Genomic DNA, 20,021 nt, shown 5'->3' with positions numbered 1-20,021 from the left:
ATTGACATTCCTGTGGATTGGTTGTTTGATGTTTACATCTTTTGCTGTGCAAAACAATTGTGATATCTAATGTGAACGCTGTGATAGTTGACATTAATCCAGTTCTAGTTGGCTTAAATACACTTAGTTGCTGTATGTCATTGATGTGTATTGTATATTTTATATATTCATTAACATATCCATGTCTTATTCCTGTAATAACAGGGAAGCTCTATTGTTTATATCACAGATAAAACTGATCTTTTCGCAAACTTAGTCTACTGAACGTGTCATTCATTATGCGCCACAACATTTTTATCACGTTTTGATAGGCGTATCTATATTCAAGACTTTTATACTGCTTGGATGTTTGTTGAAATCTATCAGGATGTTTATTTAAAGGATTAGGTAAGGTTGTTTAGGTTAAGGAAAATGTCGAGTACTAATCGTTCCGCCTTATCCACAGCGAACAGTTGCTCCACTCACTCTTATTTATTCGGTTTTCATATAACCGACCTTACCCTATTTGAGTCTGTATCGCAGACATTACGGGATGATCGTTTAAGTTTGATATGGAAAATCGCACAGCGTTCTAGTGACATCGATGCATATAACTTGTCTACAAACGATGGATGTGACCCAGGATGTCGTTGTGAATCCAGTTACAGTACATTATCCAACGGATCTGCAACATCGGTTGATCCTATATTTTGTCTTTTACGTTGTTGTAATGACGGTCAAGATAAGGTTGCTGTAAAGGGGGGTGCTTTAAGCATTTCTATCGTTTCCCCTGCAGAATCTACAAAGTGCCTTTGCACGTTAAAGCTAAATTTGCGTGGCATTAATGTTTCGGCCAATTTGAATTTTATTCGCACGAACTTGTTTGATCGTTGCGGTGCTGTTGTAGGCCAGATTACTCTGCGTTATGTCTCTCAGCAGCGTTGGGTTAAGATTAACAAGAGAAAGCTATCCTTTTTAAATGGTGACCGTGATTCTTCGGTTAATTCTATGGTTGAAACATCCCTTAATTATGCCACTTCGGCGCTGAATGACAAGAATGTATCAACCCCTTTGGGTAACAGCAGATCATGTTCTATTGAAACTTCACATGTTGATGATTTTGTTATGTTATTTTGGAATTCTACTAAGATATGCTTTGTAAAACAGCATCCAGATGATTATCAATTGCAGTTGATGTTAAAGTTTATGCAATCATCGTCATGCCGTGGTACTACAACGGAGTCATGGATACAGGCAAGTAGTAATATGGTCTTTGACGATGTTTCTCGCTTAAGTCGTATGAATACTGTTTCCAACTTTAATGGCAGTTCACATTCTTCGGAAGTGCTCGACAACCACGTTACATTGGGTTTCCCTGATATACCTCATGCGATGGCGGAGAATAGTGGCATAACTCCGGTTTCTGAGCTTACTAGTGATTTGGGAGTATATAATGACGACTTTAGCACCCGTTCAGGCTTATCATTAATGACAGATCCGGGCTCGGTACGTTTGTATGACTATTTGTCTGAGCAAAATCGCATTATCCAGACGACACTAACTCGTCAATTGACAGTGGATAGCATGACAACTTCATCATGGACTGACTTCACTGGTGATATATCGGCAAGAGCGTCATTATTAAACAATGAAGTGTCTGTTAGCCGCGGGTTGAACATTTCTATTCCTCAATCAGGACCTATTCAAAGTTCTACAATGCAGTTACCGCTACCAATTGATAAAACAGATGTCTCCAATGATATCAGTTCATCGGTTCCGTTGAACAAAACAAATGACCACCCAGCTATCTTGCCATCCAAGGAAATTGATACCCAGATGGTTAAATTCAATCGCCTTGTTATGCGTAATGTGGAGACATCGGATAATGGCACTCATGAAATTTTCAAAAAGCTACCCAATAGCACTGGAGTGTTGAAGCTGAGCGAATCAGATCGTCATTTGTCACTATCGGGGGAAACATGCTTTCAACCATCGAAGCCAACGAACTATATTGACATTGGTTCAAGCAAAGGGGTAAACGTTCTAAAGCACGGTGAACCCTACTTATTGAGCACCTCACTATCAACTATAGATCCAGGTCCGTTTGAGGCGGGAGACGTTGTACAATCCCACAATTCCTTTGACTGGTACAATGAGGTTGATCTTTTGCCATGTGAAAACTTCCAGGTAAACGGATCGTTGATCGACAAGTGTGGCACCCGGGTGTCGTTACGTGATACAGAATCTCACTTAGACATAATTGAGGATGCTCACTGTAGCGTGACCGTCGAGAGTGATACCCCTGCTGCAATAGCGGATGATTTGATAGACCTTGATCGTTTTTACGTTGATGAATACGATTTTAGTGGCGCGGGTGGAAGCAACACGTTAAATGCCTTCTATTCAAAAGAGGACAATTCAGCTACCAAGGTACCTGGAGTATCGACACTTAAAGATGGTGTTACTTGTAATAAGGACAACCTAGTGTCGGCTGTTTATAATGCAATTACTGCTGATATCAGCAACATGTCACTATCAGACCTCGGTGTGGAACATGTAGAGTGCAATTTGGATCTCATCAGTGATGCACTCCAAGACGCCCGTGCTTTGCAGTTCCAGCAGGGTAAGCTATCCACTGATCTTTTGATGAACTTTTACTTCCAATTACTACGTTGTCATAGCATGCGTGGCGTTCCTCAAGTCATGTTGATGGAAGAAGTGATTCAACGTCATTTTGCAGCTGCTGAGCTGCTTAACTTTTTACCCACCGACTACAACTCTACGGTCATTCGCATATCGATGGACATTTTAGTACAGCAATTGGGCATGTCTATTCCTGGCGAAACTCAATCAACTGAGGATCCTCAACAAGGAAATGGTGACGTCCCATCTCAGATACCTTCTGGTTTCTGGAAGTCTGCTATAGATGACGCTAATGGCAGGCGCAAGACGGACTTTGTTGCGCCTTTATCAGAGTGCGACACATATTCGGAGGCGAGTGACGCAGCGCCTCTTTTGTCTTACGACGGTGTTATTACACAGAGTCAGTTAGCATCGCGTCATTTGGAATCACTGCAACATGAGATGCATGAGCAGTTCCAATCTGTTGATTTGCACAAGATCATGTACCTTTCTAGGTTAGATGCAAAAGCTTCTAAGAAGCGTACTTGTGTAATGACATTGCTAGCTGTTAGGCTGGCATTGTATCGTGTTTTCTGTGGTCGCCGCAAACTACACGCTGAGGTACGCCAAATAATGGTGGTATAAAGACAACATTAAATTTAGTTATCTAAGTGCTTCCTTGATTTGTTGATTTCTGATGCATCAACCCGTTCAATGGCAAAGTTTTCATCAGTGAATATTCTTGCAAATCTTTCATCTTGTAATGCTGCCTTTGCAAATCTTGCCTTTTCACGCTGTTTCTTCGACGCTCCCTGCGATATTGTGTGGAACTATTCTACGTTACTAACCTTCTTATTCTCTGCTTCTGCAGTTTCACGTAACTCTTCTTGCAATTCCTCGTTAACAACGGGCTCCACCTTCTTCTTACGTAATGGTAGCCTCATATTCCTCTTTGCATCGATCTTCTCTTGTATCTTCTTCTTTCTATATGCTTCATAATCAAAGTTATTAGCAACATCCTTTAGATCATGGTATACATTTCTGTCTATGAAGTACCCATGCATATAATCCTTGAGCATGTTGGTACCGATTAACTGTAGCGCGTTAAGCTCTTCCAGTTGATCTTTAGTCACAAACACAAAATCTTCATATGCCTGTGTCTCTGCATTTCCGGAATACGCTCCTGACGGTATTTCCATTTCTTCGGTGATGTTTTCAAGGAATGAGCACCATCTAAAGGATGTTATCATAGATCAAAAAAACATACTGTGGCGCAGCTCCTATAGTAGGAAGGAAATAAGTCCCAACTCTTGTATGGTCACCAACCACAAAACATATACCAGTATCCGGAAAGAATCTGAATGAGTTGATGTTGGTGATCTGGTTCTTGTTATCTGTGACCAATCCTTCTATAGATGCAATAAAATCTCCATCTTCTGAGTTTTGTATCCTGACGCTTTTATGATCCGACCATGCTATTAACGTATCTTTGCCAACTCCTGTGCCACTTTAAGCAAATAACAATTGACGTACCTGTGGCTGCATGGTTAAGTGAATCTACCCATTCAATATGCTTCACTGCTTCTTCATTAACATGTAATCTTTCCCATAAAGGCTTTGTATTACGTATATCATATAATTTCAAGTATCCGTTGGCTGTGCCCACTGCTATTTTCATTCCACTAGAATCATATGTACAGTATGTAACGCTATCATCGGTATCCTGGGTATTGCATAGTAGTTGCGATATTGATTTTTGACATCTGAGATCCCAGCTTTCAAGAATAGAACCTTGCCTGAATGGATATATGTATAGAGAATGAAACATACCCTCCTGCTGAAACCACTGGGATAATTGGGTTTTCTGCTATGCAGTTAAGGTAGCTGCATACTGATTTCAGAGGTACCTCGAAAGCCCCCTTTTCTAAATTCAGACGGTACACTTCATTATTGGATGACACTGTAAATATTGATGCATTATCTGAGATGTATTTCATGTCGCGACCTTCCTTAGGTATTCGTACAGAATAGTATTTCCCTCCTCGATCGTGAAATTCAATTACTCTATTCTTACATAAAAATGCCAGCTTAGTATAATCTTCTTCCAGGAACGCAGTCTTCAATACTTCGTGATCAATACCTCTTCTATGCTTCAAGGTCATCTCATTAGTGTCGTATATACCGATCTAGAATTAGTTAAACAAATAAAAACAACTTACTTGTGGTGGGTAAACACCTGTAGCGATGATATATTGATGATCCGGGGATACGTCGACTGTATTACATGCCTGTGGAAACTCTAGATCATGGATCAATTCCACTCTCGAGTTTTCATCACTGTTCGATCTGTACTTTTTGTAATCTATATACGTTAACATACTTCTTTGTTTTTGCCTTCTTTTTCACATGAAACATAGGATCAGTTTTACCGGCAGACAAGGCATAAACCTGTAGTTGGTATATAACAGATTAAGGAATACAAAAGGTATTCTATATGAATCTACGTTTGTCATAGAGCAACTTTAATGTAACATTAAAAAAGAGGTGGTCCAATTAGCAGTGCTATCACCAAAACAGATATTTTGCAAAAACCATACCTTATAGCCGTTAGAGTTGAATGATCTCAACATTGTATCTAATTAACAATGATTCAGTATAGGCGAAATTGCGATATGTTGATGCTATAACATCTTCTTGGTATTTATTCAATCAGGTGCAGCGTTATGATTCAAATGACACTAATGATACCATTAGATCGATTTAGATTACACACATCATATATCTGCTTTTTATATAGTCTAACTAGTAGTTTCAAACGGATATAACCACAAGGATAGTTTTGCTATGTAACATATGTGGCAAGTGCTATCAATGGAGCCATGAGATTCCATTATACTCTATAATCTGTGGTGTGTTATATAATACAATATAATCGCATTGTATTTAGTTTATGTGATAATTTACGTTGTGTAATTTCTTGAGGTGTCATTCTGTTGATGATATTTACTCCTTGTCTATGTATCATATATATCGGTTTGCACATAACTACATTAGGCTTGAAAGTGTTATGCCAATGATCTGTATTTAGTGACTAATCAACATGGTCGACAATTCAAAAGAGTCTTTGTTTGAGGTAACGTACGATGAGGAAGGGTACTGCGGAGTTCGTTTGGAGGAGTTCGAACAGTTATTCCGCAAGCCCACGTTATACGAAGATTCTGCTTCCACTGTTTCCGATGGTGATGGCGAGAAGATTGACCTGGAGGGTTTGATGTCAGTGATGCATAAAATCGCAACCAACATCGAATCGTCTCATCTTGGTGTGGTTAACATTCGTCGTATAATTTGGGGTTATTTTCTTGGTCTCTATGACAACCCAGATCTGGACAATTTGTGTACTGTAATAAGAACTAATAGGGAGCGTTACCTCGAACTAACTAACAAGCACCGCTACGATGGTCTTCGTAAGATGCAAACGCTGAATCCTCAATTATTCCATCCTCTAGCGCCTGTAGAACGCAATCCTTGGGAGATAACCCAGCGTATCAAGGAATTACTAGATGAGATATGGCAGGATGTTGAGCGTACATATCAGGAACGCAGTTTATTCAAACAGGAGAGCGTTCGTAAGAGCTTGCAGAACATTTTATATGTCTGGAGTCGTGAGCATGACTATATATCGTACCGGCAGGGTATGAATGAGTTGCTTGCTGTGATATATCTTGTATGCTACCGTGACCAGGTACATAACTTGGATAGTGGCAAGGACGCCTCATTTGATGTAATTCTTTCGGGTGACATGGGCGACTTAGAGGCTGATGCATATATGTTATTTGATGCACTGATGTCTCTAGAGACCCAACTTATGTTTGACAACGTTGCAGTCAAATCTCCGCAGATTGGTAATTCTGTTGGTATATCCCGCAATATGTACTACGTCGCTTCTATACACAACCGTACAAAGGCTGAAGCTCACAATTCATTTATCGCACGTACTAAATTTATCTTCGGTAGCATTCTTCGGGTTGGTTTTGATAATGTTTGTGTCATGCTGTGTTACACGCAACAGTATATCTATTTCATGGCTAAATTGTATTGTGACACTATATGTATGGTTTTAAACAATTTATCTGTGGATTCCATATAGAATTGTTTAGTGAGATATGCCTATATAAGTACACTAATCATTGCATTCATTATTCACAGCTTTATGACATGCCTCTATTCACGCATTTTCAAAAGATTGAACTTGAGCCTCACATATTTTTGATGCGTTGGATAAGGCTCATATTCAGTCGTGAGTTTAATATCAATGACACGTTGAACCTATGGGATGCTGTATTTGCGGATCACTTCTTAACAAGGGTTGAAAGCCGTGGTTTACCGGAGTTTCAATTTGAGCTGATGGATTTTTTCTCCATTGCAATGATATCATACGTCCGTTTAAATTGTAAGTCTTTTTATATACAGTTATGTAACTAACAGTGCTGGAGAACGATATTAACTACTGCCTTCAACGTTTATTCAAATTCCCGCCAATGGAGGATATAAGCCACTTAATTGCTAAAGCTCACAAGATTCGTGTATTGTATCGTAAACGTCTATCTGATCCTGGTGATCCATCAGTTTACGTACCTAGCGCACCGGCTACTCCACTACATAACTTTATAGACACTATCCAGGTGACTTCCAAAGCCGATATGATGGAATGCCGGGACCTAATTCACGGTAATACTCCGTACGCATCACTTGAGGGTTCCGAAGGTGGTTTTTTTGGATACAAATCACCTTCATTTTCAAGCGACTCTTCATCATCAAGCTTCAATCAACGCGCGTCTCTTGAAGACATTGCTTCGAGATTATTCAAGTTACATGAGCGGTTATATCTACTTGGGTTGTAAGTTGGCTAATCCAAGTTTAATATATAGCAGGGACGACTTGATGGCTGAGGTAAAGTCACTTCACAGTGACGTTAGTCGTATTATATCCAACTTGGACTGACTACCGGTCTTTTATGTATTTCTAGTAGATCCATTTCGTATGTTTAGCGCATTTCAGATGCGCGAAAGCTTTTTACAAATCCCCATGTATACACATATGCAACTGGATTCCTCAGATAGAGAGCACATTTAGTTACTATCGCACTTTATAGAACTAATTTGTGTTTCTGTATCTGTATTATAATTACCAGTGCTAGATACATTATGTACATGTTAAATCTGTCTTGGTTGTTACATCTATTGTTATTCCAGTGTGTCCCATTTCTTTTATGTTATGAACCCGAGTATCCACTAGATACTTCTGAGCTGAGTAGCGAACATTCTGTACGCGTATTGAAACCCGGTATTCCTAACAGTCGTTGTGTAGTTCCCGGGGACATTGTCACTGCATTGGTTAGGTCATTCTCTCCTTCTGTAAAGCGCGATATATCTGGCGTCGCTAGGCAGACCTTTGAGGTAGGTCACATATGTCCTTGGGCATATCTGCCATGGATTTCAACATACTTCATTTGGTATAGGCTGGTAAGCACAGTGTCACTCCGTTAAACCAGGTGGTTTACAACATGTGCATTGATGAGATAAGGTATGTCTTATATTTGTTGTTTATATTCCCAGGCGCTTAGGAATATCATTTGGTAATTATGGTCATTTATTTTACGAGGTTCACGTGATTGACATTAGAGACCGTTAACCATGATGTATGATGAACTTCACGACCTTGTGTTGAAGGCTGTTAGTGACATGCTACAGCTTTCTGTTGACGATGATTCTGACGGTCGTTCTTTGAAGACGTGGAAGATACTGATATACGATGAGGAGACTCGTGCGTTACTTTCGCCAATATTAAAGGTTGGCACTTTACGTAGCCTCGGTGTTACTTTAAATCTACTTATCAGTGATCGTCGTGAATCAATCCCAGGTGTTGATGCAGTGTACTTGTTGAGTCCAACAGTGTCTAACCTGGATGCCATAGTATCTGACGCTGTGAGTCGCAAATACAAGCAGATGCACATTAATTTCACTACTTACAGTAGTGACGATTACCTTGGCGAGCTTGCTCGGAGATTGGTGGAAGCCAATGCTCACATGTCCATTTCGTCCATAACGGATCGTTACCTTCACTTTACTATGGTTGCAACATCCTCGTTTTCATTGAACCTGCCTGGATGTTTTTCTTCATTTTATTGTGGCGGAGCTGTGAATGCGGAGGAAGGTGACGCTTTAGTTAATAGAGTGGTAGACCGCCTATTATCCGTTATTGTTACAATGGGTGTTCTTCCTGTGATTGTAGTTCCGCGTACTCCATCACCGGCATTAACTGTGGCTGAGAAGTTGAACGCCAAATTGTTTGAGATCCTTAATGCTCGCCATCAGCTGGGTGTATCACTATCAAGTTCATTTAACAGACCTCTCCTACTGATTCTTGACCGTACATTTGATCTTAGTCCGATGCTACAGCACAGTTGGAACTATCAACCGTTGGTTCATGATGTTTTCGGGATTAGCTTCGACAAGGTGGTGCTCGACTCTGTTGGCGACAAGGGCAAAAGAGTTACATACGACCTTGAATACGGCGATAAGTTATATCAGTCTATAATATCGCTGCCACTATCTGACGTGGCGCAGCACATCGCAACAAGTTTGGAGTCTTACAACTCTCAGGTTTCTAGTATAAACCGGGATGACGTCGACACTGCTGGCAGTTTAGTCACTGCTATGAATGCAATACCTCATTTGAGTGAGCATAAGCGTTTATTGGACATGCATACAAACCTGGCAACATCGTTGGTCGACAGTGTGAAGTCTCGGGAACTAGATCGATTCTATGAGTTTGATTATGATGTTGACATTTTAAGTGAGAAAAACTGTTTCCAGCAGTTTGAGGACCTGCTATCCAATGACAAATGCTCGGCTATGGACCTCTACAGATCTCTGTTACTTATAGCTTTACATCGACCGACTATACCAGACAGCCGTTTGGATGAGCTGGAAAACCGTGTTAAGCTACGGGGCAGCATCCAGCAGGAGAGCTTAAAGGGTCTTCGTAATGTAATGAAGATGAAAGCTTTTAGTGAGGGCATTTTACAGCAGATTGGCAAGGCTAAGGCAGCTGACCTCTCTAGTGTAAAGCAGATAAATGAGCGCGGTACTGAGGCACCTAAGAAAGAGTACGCACAAAGCCACAAGCGCCTGGCTGAGTACAGCAGCAAGCTGATAGACACTGGTGTCAATTTATTCAAGGGTGTCCGGAGGCTATTGCCACGTAAGAAGCAGCCTTGTATTGTAGGTATCTTGGAGAACCTTTTGGGCAACTCCGACAAGGTGGCTGGGGAATTCAGCTACTTTGACCCTAAGACTTCGGATACTGCATTACCCACTGGTACCAAAAGGTCTACAGCTCGTAGGTGTATAGTATTTGTTGTTGGGGGTGGTTCTTATAACGAAAGCCTTGCTATACAGGATTACTCCCAGCGTTCAAAGTACAGCCTCTTGTATGGCTCAACAGCTTTTGACCGTGCTGATGACTTTGTCCATCAGTTGGGTACATTTACTTTTACCATATAATTAAAATGCTATATTAGGTTGGTGGTATTCAGTACCATCTGGCGCTTTGTATGCTAGCATATCGTCGGCAATTGATAGCTGTATCATCTCTTTTATTTTGATGTATATTTTATATCTTTTAGTAAAATCATCTATTGCAGCCGATACAGATGGTTTACCTCCATCAAATGCCCATTTCTGCGTATACTTATTGATATATTATATACCTACCTGTTCCATTAGTACATGTTCTCCGAACATTTTGCGTATTCTGCCATTGACTATCCTTTCCATGGTTTCTTTAGGTTTGCCCGATGCTGCTGCCTCAGCTTCCAATTGCTGCCTTGCTGCCTGTACCTTTTCGGGGTCAAAACTCTCTAAGCTGATAGCTTGTGGTTTAGCCCCGACAATATGTTGAACCATATGCTTTATGAATTGTGATAGTTTATGCTTTATTGATTCGGCGTCCCCAGTGTGATTACTAGGCTCAACATATATAGGTTGCGAAGTATAATTGCATTCTGTAGTATCCATGCAGCAGCAATTTCCCGAGTGGTTGTCTCCAATGGTATTACCTATTGATTGTAAACATTCCTCGGGCTGTGGTATAACAATTGTATCCGGATACTCAAGATTGTACTTCATTAATGCCGCTGCTGATCCTACCATGCTCAGTGGATATTGACCGTGTAACGATCCGTGTAGGTATGACGTCACGAAATCTCCCTGTGAGGCCCTTACAACCCCTATTCGTGTAACTATCATTTTCTCATTTAGTGCTGACTTTGCTATATTAGCGGCCTCGCCTGGTGTGCGACCACATTTTATGCATTTAAGACCTAACAAGCTTTTGGATAATTCAGTGTTACTTATTTCAGGATGATTGCTCAACACATGATGCGCTGCATTGGCGAATGTCTTCGTCAATGATATGAAAATCTGGTTCCTAGACACAAAGTCAGTTTCACATCTCATCTCCAGGATGACGGCAACATTATTAGATGACACGGTAGCAACTCTCCCGTGTAGCAGATCAATAACTTCCGCAGTTGAACTGCTACTAGTGCAATTATCCATTCTTTTACGTATGATATCCAATGCCTTTTTCAAATCACCCTGGGCTGCATTCAATGCTTCATAGCACTCCTGTGTACCCTTTCCTGTTGATGTCCTCAGGAATACCAGCTTCCGTTTTCTTTCATCCATGGATTCAGCGGTCGATCCTTGATGAGTTCTATCTTCCGTAGCCATTGCGCGACGCTGTATTGGTACACTACATCTTGAATTAGTCATATGGCCACGATGGCGACAACCGATATTCGATATAGATCTATTCACGTATGCCTGTGCTTGCTGCAGCGCAGTAGCTACACAAGCGGTGATAACAGTACTTTTGAACTCCATTTATCTATATTACTTCTGTCCATAATAGTAGGATCCCTATTAGGGTGGATGTTTACCATTAGGATTCCATGATATAACACCAATGTGTAACCACAATACAGCCGTATCACAGTTATTCATACCCCTTAGTTGTGTATATAAGCGGGAAATACCCATGATGTATTGTTCCATCTATTCTAGTTTGGAATCCCCCTACGAGAATGTGTAGACACGATCATAGTCATTTTGGAGTACTATACTAAATGCTAACAATAATGTAACATTATATCAAGAAATGTTAATTTCCAAGCTTTGTTGTGAGTTTTGATGCTGTGTTTATCATCTATACAGACCTCGGACTGCTGTTTACCCAGATCAGGTATGGTTTGGGCATTGGTGTAGATCCGGAGCGAAACAAGCCTGGCAAGTCACCCTTGCGTATGCCACCTTCATATACTGACCTATCTTGGGACTGCGCTGATGCACTCTTACGGAAACCACCTACTACTGACTACATTCTACTATTCTATTCGCCGTATAATCCAATCTCTAGGTAAGCAGCATTGTGTACATTATGTCTGACATACTCAGGCAGTTTATGAACTTATTTATTACATTATCGCACCAATTTACTCAAGATGGTAAATCTGTTAAGTTTGGCCGCGTTGACTGTAGCGGAAGCTTAATGGGTGATAATTTATGCCACCGTTACAATGTGGGAGTTGTTCCTTCCGTGGCCTACGTCTCACAATTTATCATTCAACGTGAGCATCTGTCGACACAAGGTACCGTATCACGCGCTCTGCGTTGGTCGCTTAGTAAATCTATAGATGATATTAAATCACTGCACTCCACGTGGTAAGTGTACAGTAGTGTATACCATCAGTTACAGTTACAAGGGTGACCTGTTTATATACCAGGAACTATACGACTGGGCATCAATTCTATATAGCATAGGACGCATTAGGAGGTTGTTCGACAAAATGAGTCTAGATAACATGCTCCAGCGTTTGCTGGGTTACTTTAGACATTGAGTGCCGATGTCACTTCCATAGGAGGTACAGTACGATAATGTCCGAGACGAATATGGCTAGTTGAACTATAGCCATACCAAATAGCAGGGACGCTATTGGTTTAGCTCTGCAGAACCATGTGAATACGGCGTTCGTCTCGAAGTTGAGTGTTGCAGTACCCGGGAGGTACGTTCCAGCATCGCAGAAAAACTCCGTGGTTTCCATTGGGTAAACCGCCAGTATAATGTTACATACTTGCCACACGATGCCAACCACATCAACAATCAGGTTGACATATATATAAATCTTGTGTCTCCTAATTACCATGAGGAATGCGTACAGTCCGAATCCCAGTGCTGATATTGTGAAGTACACGCATAGCAGTAGTAGGACGTTTAATGCTGTTTTCATCTGTGCGTACGAACTCTGGACAAATGCATAGTTGGCCATGTTAGTTTCTAGTGCAACATTGGTATTGGTAGGACTTGGTTTGTTTTCAAATTGGTTTACTATTTTCTGTGTCACAGTAATAGCATCCTTTGAACCATAATTCTCCTCATTCAACCTCAATTCCTTGATTGTCCTGAGTAGCCTAAAGTTAATTTGATCACTATTGCTGAATACTGGCAGGTGAGTGAGCTCCTGTGAAATAAATGAGCTGGAGGTAGTGATCATGTCAACCTTGTTTGTTGTTCTAGGATAATAGTAGTTGATATCCATAAGTGGGTTATGTTGGATCAGCTGTATTGAGGTCTTGTCACCAAGTAGCTTGGGGTCGAGTGCAGAGAGAATGTAGTACTTCATGATCCCTATCATGACAAGGGTACCCAGTGTAATTAGACCGGTGGCCACTTTCATGGAATTCACTATAGTGTACAGCCTCAGTGGCTGTATTGTCCTAACGAGGATAAGGTAGGTATCGGGCACCAGGGAGGCTATGTTAAAAATGATGCATGCCACCAATCGGTACTTGAGCGACCTGACTCCAGATTTCATGAGCATTGGATTAAGAGTATCAATTCTTGATTCGTATGCAAATAGAAAAGAGTACACCACTTCCATATGTGCTATTTCACTGCTCTCGTAGAGCAGTGTCACCAATTGCAGAGTGATGAGCGTGAATGTGAAGACATATAGTGACGTCTGCAACCAGGTACGAATGCGCTGCAGCTTAGCTCGTGCGTAAGTTGACTGCAGGATTTCATATAAGTCAAATACGGTCAACACTGTCATGAATATCAGTGATATTGTTGCGGGACAGATGACGATCTCTCCCAGTTGCCTTCTGAAATAGTGTGACAGCCTTATGATATAGAGGTTAAAGAGTTTATTGGTACCGTAGTTGGTAGTAATCGCTTCACCACGATCTTTTGGTGTGGTTAATGTTGGCACCCAATCATAATCCTTTGGCTCGACAGTGTCTGCGATATTCCTTAATGACACGTCGAACGAATCGTTATTCATACGGTTAAGCTCCTTGAGCATAACAAAAGTGTCAACCGCCACAGAAAACTGTGTCAACGAAAGTATAAACCTACAACCACACAACAACAGTGGGTATATACTTTCGGTAATACGCTCTTTATAAGGCTTCCTCAGCCAAGGGTCTTGACTTGCCTCCATGGTGATTACGCTCCACTGTAAGAATGTAGATTCTTACGACTCAAGATACAAATGAAGTATTGTCGCTAAAACGCCACAATACAGATGAAAAATGTTATCTCATTTATGTAGACATAAATCTATACACCATTGCTCGGTATCACTACCAATAGGCCATGAACCAAATTATAAACAGATATATAAACGATATCTCAAGGAATTAGCCTGTAATACCACACACCTATGAGTAGTATCAAAAAATTACCTTGTTAAAGCGTTCAATCCGATGTCTTGTATCAAGGAATTAACTCAGAAACAGATTAATTGCATACTCATTCACGTGTAATGGATCTTGAGGTAAACATTGCGTACACCAACATATCACAGGTAAAGGCAACAATCTGTAGCGCTAATATCCGAGTACACCTACTTTATGTTACACATAGCATTAGTTATTCAGTATTTTCCATAAACAGAATGTCCTACTATATTTTATAAATAGATCTTATATATAATAGCGATGTTATCGCGATATGATCAGCAGCAGCAACACGTGTGTGTAATATTAAATATGCTTACTAATAAATGAAAAATAAAAACAATTCGTTATTCAATCTAGGATATGTTATATGTTACCCACTTCATTGCGTTTGAGGTAATGTTGCGTTGTGATATATACACTTAGATCCACGTTAACCTGTGATCTTGTTTCATGTGTTTTGCCGTATATCTACTAAAACATTTGTATCTATTACATATTTAATAATTTAGTAATACATCTGGTATATTTACAAATTGTCTATTTTTTTGTGCAATATGTTGGTATATGTTGGATAATGCCCGGTTCCATTACGTATCAATCTAACGCATGTATTCTTCCACGTATACCTTTGGTCCTATTTAAATGTCTTTTCTGTGGAGTTTTATTTTTTAATTTTCAGTAATAGTTTTCTTGTCAATACTACATCTGTTCATTGGGAATACAGATATATTGCACGCTACCTTTGGAATCCAACTCTGTTTGCCAAAGTAGATTTACGTATTGTCTCGTTTGCATGGAGTTAACAAGATAATTGTTTAACTCCTGGTACACAATACAACGACTTGTTTACTAGCTTATTGTCACTAAATAGGCTATCTATCGACAATCAATCGCTGGAGTATATTCGTTCAGGCATAAATTTTGACCCTGCAGAAACAATTCAAATATAAGATATCATTCTGGAGCTTATTTAATACCATTGTAACCATGCCAACTGACATCGACTTTATGCTCAACACCCTCGATGACAATTTCTGCGCCTCTTGTTTTGACGCCTTGGATGAGTTGTTGACTGTACGTCTGGGATTCAATGAATATATATTTACAGAAAAACAAAAAGCCAATTCGGAGTGATATGCAGAGGTTAATGGACCTCGGTATTAAGTCTGCCATGTTTGTAACATGGATGATCGTGGACGATAATGGGTATGTTAAGATTTTATACATACATATCTTACAGCAACGAGCAATTGCGTGGTTGTGTTGGAAGTTTGGGCAAGGTGTCCATCGAGAGTTTGGGTATGTACTGGTAAACTCCTTTATATTCGCTAGGTTATTACGCCCAATTGAGCGCATATGATGATAAGAGATTCAAGCCTATAACTGCCGAAGAGGTGCCCAAGCTGATATGCAAAGTGTCGCTACTACATACCTACGAGGTTGGCGATATATCCATTTCTATACACGGCGCAGCCTGCTGAAAACCCTAGTGACTGGGAGGTTGGTAAGCACGGAGTTATAATAAAGTTTTACCATAATGGAGAGAAGTGAGTTATATATGAGCCCAGAGATCATGCAATAGGTACTCATCTACATACCTCCCCGAGGTCGCTGAGGAGAACCATTTAACCAAACAGGCCGCTATTAACCAGCTTATACGCAAGGCTGGGTATCGTCGTGGTGACCCTACAAAGTTATGGAAGATCCTAGAGGTGGGTATCTATAGATGCATTGGTACCGTTTATACTGCCAGGAACACATATATACAGGTCACGAGATATCAAAGCAAGAAGCTTAAATTAAGCTATAGTGACTACGTCAAATTGGATCCCTCTATTTGAGTGAATCCTGACACCGCTTATGTATGTTCTTTGTCACCTCGGAATTGACTATGGCCGATTTATAAGCCGCTGTCGCTGTCAAGAGGTCGAATATTCGTTTACTGCTCCGCTTGGGGGCATTAACCAAAATCGAGCTTGAAAGTGACAGTTCAAAGTCATCCAACTGGTCAATGCCGATAACTATAAGCTGCTGGTCGTCGTTGGTATGGTCAGCCGGGACCTCAGGCCCGGTTGTGGAGTACTCAGTACCGGCGCTCGAGCAGCTCTTTAAACGCTTCAGGTTGTCGCTCCTAAAGTCGACTTCTGAAATGTCGGACACATCCTCCCCGTAAAAATCGAACAAGGGATCCATATCGATTTTTTGTGTCCTCCTGTGTTTCCGTTGCAGCCGCGACCGAATGTGCGTTGCAATGGAGCTACCGCTATCCTGTGATGAACAAAGGGCGTTATCATGTTTTGTGTCGGAGAATCCACCCTCGGTAGTGGTGTACCCCGACGTGTTAAGATCACCCACGACAGCGAATCCCTGATTCTGCAATCTCGGAACTGGACTTTGCCACGGCTCCGGACGAGTAGGCGTCGCCTGCATGAACTGGTCAACTATCCTGTCCTCGGGAATATCGCTGTCAAGATCTGATTTCTTCATTGGCACGTCGATACTGGTGCCATCCGGTATCAAATCGAGGCCATGAGGAACTTTTTTTGTACATTCAACCTTAATGTCACGTAACGCCGATACTGGAATGCATTTTCTAGCTGTTGGTTCCTTAGTTACCACGTAATCAGGTGCCATGTCTACCAGCTCCTGCTTCACTGCCACCAAGTCCTTGTTTAGCTCGTAGTAACCATGTAAACGATAGTTATTGCGAATGAAGTACCGGGAGTGATACAGAGCAAATGAGTCATAGGGAAAACTTCCTTCTATCACTTTTGTGGAATACCCTTTGGCACACGCGTTGTCACTGCTGAATACCGCTTCCCTGGCTTTAACCAGTGATATGTGCAGTGTTCGCAGCTCGGGGACTATAGATGTCGCGGATATTGCGTTATCAACTACAGTCTCGCGCATACGGCCAACTGGGAACAAATGGCTGTCTAGGAAAGTACATACAGATAACCTTTTGTCCTGGAGGTAACGCACGCAACGAGGTGAACTACCTAGTGTACCTGCATGGTAAGAGACTATATGAAGTATGTCCTGTAATAAGGAATAGAATCGATTCATTTGTGAATGCGATCTTATACTGCCGGATTCACCAAAGCGATTTTGGGACCTAAGGGTAAAATCAGAAGTCACACTACTAGCACCCGAATCCTGACACTGCACCAAGAGATATTCGAACTTGGCCAATATGGAAAACAGATAGTACACCACACTACAAACAACTTGGCCCTGGATAAAATCAGCACGCGATACTATCGAGGCTATGTAGCTACTAGCATAACGTCGACTTGTTGAATGGGCCTCTTCGTCATATAGTATAAGTAACAGCCGTTGCAGGAATAAATGGGACCATGCAGTCTTCATAGAAGCCACGTGGATATATAGGAACTGGACGTATTTACACCGTTGCGTTGGTAGCACTACATCCTCGAAGACGTCGAGTAATTCAGACACTATCCTGTCAGCAACCGTTGGGACATTATAACCCACTTCTGATTTGACGACACCCGAAACAGACTTGCTGCGTAATCCATGATCTGGATAATTGACCTCTTCATTCCTATAACTGGATACGGAATGGTAGCCACTAGTGGATACAGAGTCGCTTCCGTCACTATCAGAGGAGTCCTCTGTTAACTCGGGCATTGATGGTTTCTGCACAGCGGGCGTGTCCATATTGTCATTTAGTAGCCTAGTCAGCGAGCTGAACAAAACTGACATTACAGCATCCAACTTCTGCGTCATGTCATCCAGGTCCTCATCAGTACGTACAGTGGCGTAAAGCTCCTGGTACCAGTTGGGGTTGCCAATACGGTGCTTAGCCTCAGAGATGTCAATAGATCCACTCTTTAACTCAGACGCCAGCTGGCGCATTGTCTCCAGTCGCAGCGCCTTAATCTTCTCCTCGCAAAACTCACTAGGGTCCTCTAACTTTATCTCGGCGTCAATGATAGTAACCTTGGTAATCAGCAATCGATACAGTGGCCCCAATAAAGCTGGTACCCTTCTAGCAAGAGTGCATAAATTCCTAGATACCGACACGTGATGTTCCAGGGCAAGGTTGTAGTGTGGATACAAGTTCTCAAAGGACTCTATCACCTGGCCTATTACCCTAGGGTATAGGCGACATAGTTCCACTAGAACGTCTATAAACACATTGTGTAGCCGATGGTACCGTGCAGGAACGCCATCAGCACACCGAGCATAACTAAAGTCAGTGCATCGGCCATCGGCTTCCTTGAAGAAGAAACAACGCATCCCGCGATACTTCGGATTCAAATGGACCGATGTGAAAATAGTAACTGAATCCACGTCTATAGAACCTGGATATTGGCGTAATATTTCACGAACTATTTTTAAACTATCGCCTTCAAGAGGTACGTCCAAGGTACTGTTGATAAGAATGTGACGCAACTGTTTTTTCAGTTCCAAGAAATTATCGAATACCTTGTCAACGATGTCAATCTTGCCATTTTCGCCCTCTATGCGCCTAAATTTAGCTACAATCTCGTGGACAACTGATCCCAGTAACGAGTGTTCTGTTGTGACCATATCGATTAACCCATTGGTAACATCATTAACCTCGGATTCACTGGCACACTGCCAATGCATCTCCTCACATAGTATACGTATGTATTCTTTTAACGTCCCTTCATCCTGAGATGGTGATCTAGATATATCTTGCAGTTTGCTGAAAAGTGATAGACATACAACAATGCACATACCGGATAATCGTGGTGTTGTTGACCACTACCGGAGCAGGTTCATTCTCCACTAAGTTGGCACGGTTAACTTTAAACCGCCGGAGTTGCGATAAGTAACTCGCCATCGTAAAAACACGGCGAATCCTATAAGTCTTCTATAGACCACTTATAAGATAAAACACCGTTATTCCAAAATAGGACCATATCGATTAGCATATGATCACTGTGCAGAACAAACAAGATAGTTGATATAACAGCAACCAGACACCAACGTCAAAGTAACTGCCTGAATGATATTAGCCTATAGACACAATTATATACAAACACACTACACATAATATAGACTTCATGGAGCCTACTGTAAGTCCATACTAGAAGACATGGATCAAACAACCCAGGTGCTGTAATAACGCAAACATACCTTAGGTAGTAATACGCACTAGATATTGCCGAATTAAGCAATGGGTTGTCTTTAAGAGTACAAATTGTACCAAGTATATTGGGAAATATTTAATCCCAGTGTGATTAATTAATAATGAAGGCCAATAAAGAAACGACCAGCGTCGCGCAGCAACTGTAGACCCAATTTTGCATAGAAAGCTGCAAAAATTCAACACACCAATTATGTGTATTTATTTAGTAACTGTGTCTATATAAAAGATTCCTAATATATCATAAACGTAAAGCACTATGGAATATACATCCAGTATGTGTACTGCCATATGAAGTACACCCAAAATCAAAATAGCATACACCCGGAATTATATTATATCTATATAATAGATATATTAACTAAAATCACATGTAAACCATTAGACTACACAAAAGTGCTGACGACCTAAATTAATCATGTCGTGGCAATACACATGTTGAGATTCCATAGTATAATCTCAGTATATGAAACTGG

General features: G+C 41.1%; 10 protein-coding genes across 10 annotated transcripts; 6 read left to right on the top strand and 4 right to left on the bottom strand.

The window, feature by feature from the left end:
- Positions 1-214: 214 nt before the first annotated feature.
- Positions 215-3,248, top strand: BBOV_II003400 (uncharacterized protein). The gene has a single exon (XM_001609813.2). The coding sequence runs from the start codon at positions 412-414 to the stop codon at positions 3,244-3,246; it is 2,835 nt and encodes a 944-aa protein (XP_001609863.1). The 5' UTR covers positions 215-411; the 3' UTR covers positions 3,247-3,248.
- An 8-nt stretch (positions 3,249-3,256) lies between these two features.
- Positions 3,257-5,467, bottom strand: BBOV_II003390 (ribosome biogenesis family protein). Its single transcript, XM_001609812.2, has 8 exons — positions 5,199-5,467; positions 4,982-5,049; positions 4,821-4,947; positions 4,432-4,787; positions 4,135-4,397; positions 3,869-4,100; positions 3,450-3,834; positions 3,257-3,413 (listed from the first exon to the last, which is right to left on the bottom strand). The coding sequence occupies exons 1-8, from the start codon at positions 5,229-5,231 to the stop codon at positions 3,261-3,263; spliced, it is 1,617 nt and encodes a 538-aa protein (XP_001609862.1). The 5' UTR covers positions 5,232-5,467; the 3' UTR covers positions 3,257-3,260.
- A 183-nt stretch (positions 5,468-5,650) lies between these two features.
- Positions 5,651-7,651, top strand: BBOV_II003380 (Rab-GTPase-TBC domain family protein). Its single transcript, XM_001609811.2, has 4 exons — positions 5,651-6,625; positions 6,808-7,051; positions 7,087-7,498; positions 7,533-7,651. Exons 1-4 carry the CDS (start codon positions 5,702-5,704, stop codon positions 7,600-7,602), a joined length of 1,650 nt encoding a protein of 549 aa, XP_001609861.2. The 5' UTR covers positions 5,651-5,701; the 3' UTR covers positions 7,603-7,651.
- A 104-nt stretch (positions 7,652-7,755) lies between these two features.
- BBOV_II003375 (uncharacterized protein) lies at positions 7,756-8,294 on the top strand. The gene is made up of 3 exons (XM_051767424.1): positions 7,756-8,057; positions 8,120-8,184; positions 8,217-8,294. Exons 1-3 carry the CDS (start codon positions 7,806-7,808, stop codon positions 8,290-8,292), a joined length of 393 nt encoding a protein of 130 aa, XP_051623802.1. The 5' UTR covers positions 7,756-7,805; the 3' UTR covers positions 8,293-8,294.
- On the top strand, positions 8,292-10,205 carry BBOV_II003370 (Sec1 family protein). Its single transcript, XM_001609810.2, has one exon. The coding sequence runs from the start codon at positions 8,295-8,297 to the stop codon at positions 10,164-10,166; it is 1,872 nt and encodes a 623-aa protein (XP_001609860.1). The 5' UTR covers positions 8,292-8,294; the 3' UTR covers positions 10,167-10,205.
- Positions 10,140-11,589, bottom strand: BBOV_II003360 (Elongation factor TS family protein). The gene is made up of 2 exons (XM_001609809.2): positions 10,377-11,589; positions 10,140-10,343 (listed from the first exon to the last, which is right to left on the bottom strand). Exons 1-2 carry the CDS (start codon positions 11,547-11,549, stop codon positions 10,167-10,169), a joined length of 1,350 nt encoding a protein of 449 aa, XP_001609859.2. The 5' UTR covers positions 11,550-11,589; the 3' UTR covers positions 10,140-10,166.
- Positions 11,590-11,799: 210 nt separating this feature from the next.
- Positions 11,800-12,685, top strand: BBOV_II003355 (Thioredoxin-like family protein). The gene is made up of 4 exons (XM_051767323.1): positions 11,800-11,845; positions 11,880-12,081; positions 12,120-12,386; positions 12,421-12,685. The coding sequence occupies exons 1-4, from the start codon at positions 11,824-11,826 to the stop codon at positions 12,560-12,562; spliced, it is 633 nt and encodes a 210-aa protein (XP_051623848.1). The 5' UTR covers positions 11,800-11,823; the 3' UTR covers positions 12,563-12,685.
- BBOV_II003350 (putative integral membrane protein) lies at positions 12,527-14,640 on the bottom strand. Its single transcript, XM_001609808.2, has 2 exons — positions 14,409-14,640; positions 12,527-14,179 (listed from the first exon to the last, which is right to left on the bottom strand). The coding sequence occupies exon 2, from the start codon at positions 14,162-14,164 to the stop codon at positions 12,572-12,574; it is 1,593 nt and encodes a 530-aa protein (XP_001609858.1). The 5' UTR covers positions 14,165-14,179; positions 14,409-14,640; the 3' UTR covers positions 12,527-12,571.
- A 424-nt stretch (positions 14,641-15,064) lies between these two features.
- Positions 15,065-16,865, top strand: BBOV_II003340 (AMMECR1 family protein). Its single transcript, XM_001609807.2, has 7 exons — positions 15,065-15,479; positions 15,514-15,611; positions 15,646-15,704; positions 15,738-15,844; positions 15,879-15,952; positions 15,988-16,117; positions 16,175-16,865. The coding sequence occupies exons 1-7, from the start codon at positions 15,393-15,395 to the stop codon at positions 16,244-16,246; spliced, it is 627 nt and encodes a 208-aa protein (XP_001609857.1). The 5' UTR covers positions 15,065-15,392; the 3' UTR covers positions 16,247-16,865.
- Positions 16,225-19,640, bottom strand: BBOV_II003330 (RNA polymerase I specific transcription initiation factor RRN3 family protein). Its single transcript, XM_001609806.2, has 3 exons — positions 19,536-19,640; positions 19,136-19,400; positions 16,225-19,101 (listed from the first exon to the last, which is right to left on the bottom strand). Exons 2-3 carry the CDS (start codon positions 19,237-19,239, stop codon positions 16,239-16,241), a joined length of 2,967 nt encoding a protein of 988 aa, XP_001609856.1. The 5' UTR covers positions 19,240-19,400; positions 19,536-19,640; the 3' UTR covers positions 16,225-16,238.
- Positions 19,641-20,021: the final 381 nt, after the last annotated feature.

This window comes from Babesia bovis, chromosome 2, assembly GCF_000165395.2.
Source record: "Babesia bovis T2Bo chromosome 2, whole genome shotgun sequence".
Lineage (NCBI taxonomy): Eukaryota > Apicomplexa > Aconoidasida > Piroplasmida > Babesiidae > Babesia > Babesia bovis.
Note: the sequence above shows the minus strand (reverse complement) of the source record. Positions and strands in the feature narration are given on the sequence as shown.